Consider the following 3,026-nt stretch of genomic DNA (forward strand, 5'->3'; position numbering starts at 1 on the left):
CGCTGGCACAAGACACCTCAGGCACTCACCTGTGCATTGGCAATGCGGTCAATGATGTCTTCCATAGTTTCGTGGGGGTAGCAGGTGAGGACTCCTTCCAGGCAGATACTGCGCTGCCGGAGCGCCTCCCGCACACTGATGTCCAGGTTGTTGTAAGTCTTCTGGGCTGCCAGGTGCTGTGGGAGATGTGACCCTATTCAGCACCCCAGTGTGTCCTCACACCCCATTTTGCTGACACAGAGGGGGATACTGAGCCCTGGGGATGCACAAAGCAGATGTGTGCTGGCACATGCATGACACTGCACATGGGGTGAGTTTGCATGGGCACAGACAGGTGTGAGCACCCCACCAGTGCATGCAAGGGGCCATGCTCGTGCCCAGGTGTGCAAACACATATGGTACTCACAATGACATCAAATCGGGAGTACAGGCCAACCACTTGCCCTGCAAAGAGAAACCGTGCAGGGACTGGGGAGGGGGCCCTGGGGGCCATCTGCCATGCTCTCCCCTCCCCTCAAGGGGCAGCGTAAGGGCCAGGAGAGGATTTTTGGGTGGGGATGGAGTCGATGGCAGAGGGAAATGAGGGGGTCACTCTTCCCTTCTCCAGGTACCAGCATCATTGATGACAGGCAGGGCAGAAACACGGCGATCAACAAAGATGTCCAAGGCAGTGTAGACAGGGGCAGTCTCAGGCACGACAGCCACATCACGGAAGGTGCCAATGCACAGCTCCTGCACTGTTTTCTTCAGGAAGCGTGGCTTGGGAATGGTAGAACCCTGCAACAGGGCAGGGCAGGGCTGGGCTTGCACCTACACATACCTTGACACCCTTGTTTGTGCTCCTACAAACCATGATGTGTGTGCACACATCCCTGGCACTCACAAAGATGTGGAGAAACTTGAGGATGCGCTTGTGCGTCAGGATGTGCAGGACATTGCCTGAGATGGGCTCGATGACAGGCAGGCGGTGGATTTTGTGCTTGATCAAGCAGTAGACAGCATCGAAGAGGCTGCGGGTGATGGGGACAGCATGGGGGGGAATAGGGCTGCATCCCAGGCATACACACACACGCACACCCAAGGGGTGTGCTCTCCCACAGTGGACAGGCTCTCACCTGTTGCTTGGGGAGATGTAGACCAGCGGCTTGAAGGAGCCCTGCAGGTACACTTCTGCCAAGGGAGACAGGTGGGAGGGGAGGGGGGATCTCCCAGCCCTCTTATACAGCCCTGCACCCCCAGAGCCTGCCTCCATGCCCTATACAACATCTCCAGCCCAGCCACCCCCGTCATCCCATGATTTTTACCTCTCCAGGTCTCAATCTTGTGCTCCTCCACCTCGTAGATCTGAACCTGAGGGCAGGGAAATGCCCTGATCATGGTGTCCCCATGAGGAACTGGGGGAACTCTGGGACATTGACCCCTTCCCCAAACATCCCACCCCATCACCCCAAGTGCAAGGATTACATTTTGCGTGCCAGGCAGAGGGGCAACAAGTAGATGCTGGGCTGGCCCAGAGCATCCCCTGGTCATGGTCTGGTGATGAAGAGGGGACCAGGAGAGGTGGGGCAGCTCCTCCCTGCCCCATGATGCCCTGATCCCCCCTGCCCTCCTCACCACACTCACCAGAGGCGAGCGGTAGTAGCGGTGGAGGATGTTGATGAAGTCGGTAATGGTGAGCATCCCTGCAGAGACACGTGGGGCTGGCAGCACTGCCTGCACCCTCACTGCCAGGCAGGGGAGGGGGCCAGGTGGTACTACTGGCACTCACCCACAAAACTCTGTGTCTTGCTGTCCCAGAGTGGGGCGGCACGCACCCCATTGGCCACCAGTGCCACAAAGGCTTTCTTGATCTGCTGGCAGAGAGGGGAGGGAGTCAGGGCGTCCCTGAGCCTGCTCCTCCACTGCCTTTCCCCACTGATCCCCCACTTTGTCACCTCCAGGGAGACGTCGAAGACAACAAGTTTGCAGCTGGTGGGGATGGCGTCGTAGCAGCAGTGGCTCCTCAAGAAGTGCATGTAGACCTCGGCATCAGGGCTCTGAAACTCACTCTCTGGGCCCAGCCCCAGTATCTCATTTCCCAGCATGAAGGTGACAGGTCTCCTTTGCCTGTATTCTTCCTCCTCCTCTTCCTCCTCCCTGGGACATAGGGCCTCCGGAAACCCTGCAGGCAAACCTGCCCCAGCCCTGGCCAGTGAGCTGAGCTTCTGTGTCTCAGCACCCTCCTGCCTGGGGCTCTCCCCACAGAGCCCCCCCTGTTCCCCACTCCACAGGGGCAGCACACAGCCTGGGGTGCATTCCAGCTTAGAAGTGGGGTGACGAGGGCTATGGGCATAGTGGGCAGAGGGCCAAGACACTCATCGCGTGAGTAAGGTTTTCCCCCCTCCTACACACCTAACTTCTGCCTGCTACCCACCTTCCTCCGCAGGGCAGGCAGCAGCATCCAGCAGCGCCACCTGAGAGGGCACACAGTGAGGAGGGGTCAGCAGGAGCCAGCCGAGCCATTCCCCCACCCATGGATGCTGCCTGCACCCACCTGGCTGCTCCAAAAAAACTCCACCACCCGGGCGCCCCCAGCCTGCCCAAGCCACCAGACAGTCCTTTCAGGGTGGGGATGTGGGCTGGGCTAAGTCCCCAAGCCCCTGGGCAGCCTCCCACCAGCACAGGACCCCTGGAGCCTGCAGTCTCCATGAGGGCTCCAGCTCAGGACACCTCGCTTGGCCCCCCACTCTGTGGGGACAGTGGGGGACGCCGGGCCAGGACAGGGGATGGATGGCAGGACCTCCTCTGCTGCTGGAGCCCAGCATGTCCTGCAGCGGCTCTGTGCCCATCCTCTCCCAACTCCAAGGTGTGAATCCTGGTCCTGTTTCTTCCCGTACTCCCAGGTCTGTCCCGGGAGACCCTTCACTAACAAAGGGGCAGCCCCTGGAGGGAGGGAGGCCACAGAGCCAGATGGTTGATCCCATGTGCCTCAGCCCCCAGGAGACCCTACCACAATGCAGCAGAACGTGCAGTGGGACGAGCAACCC

At 60.0% G+C, this 3,026-nt stretch overlaps 1 protein-coding gene across 1 annotated transcript in view; it reads right to left on the reverse strand.

Annotated features, from left to right (window-relative positions):
- The window catches only part of PRKAG3 (protein kinase, AMP-activated, gamma 3 non-catalytic subunit), a gene marked incomplete at its 5' end in the record, with an annotated part of 2,679 nt that extends 226 nt beyond the window's left edge, over positions 1-2,453 (reverse strand). The window contains 10 exons of the mRNA XM_009077225.1: positions 30-176; positions 407-444; positions 612-777; positions 884-1,010; positions 1,116-1,170; positions 1,305-1,350; positions 1,624-1,682; positions 1,769-1,850; positions 1,935-2,161; positions 2,414-2,453. Coding sequence (XP_009075473.1) covers positions 30-176; positions 407-444; positions 612-777; positions 884-1,010; positions 1,116-1,170; positions 1,305-1,350; positions 1,624-1,682; positions 1,769-1,850; positions 1,935-2,161; positions 2,414-2,453 — 987 coding nt within the window. The remainder of the gene's footprint in view (positions 1-29; positions 177-406; positions 445-611; positions 778-883; positions 1,011-1,115; positions 1,171-1,304; positions 1,351-1,623; positions 1,683-1,768; positions 1,851-1,934; positions 2,162-2,413) is intronic.
- Between the last annotated feature and the right edge of the window lie 573 nt (positions 2,454-3,026).

Source organism: Acanthisitta chloris, unplaced genomic scaffold (genome assembly GCF_000695815.1).
Source record: "Acanthisitta chloris isolate BGI_N310 unplaced genomic scaffold, ASM69581v1 scaffold36096, whole genome shotgun sequence".
Lineage (NCBI taxonomy): Eukaryota > Metazoa > Chordata > Aves > Passeriformes > Acanthisittidae > Acanthisitta > Acanthisitta chloris.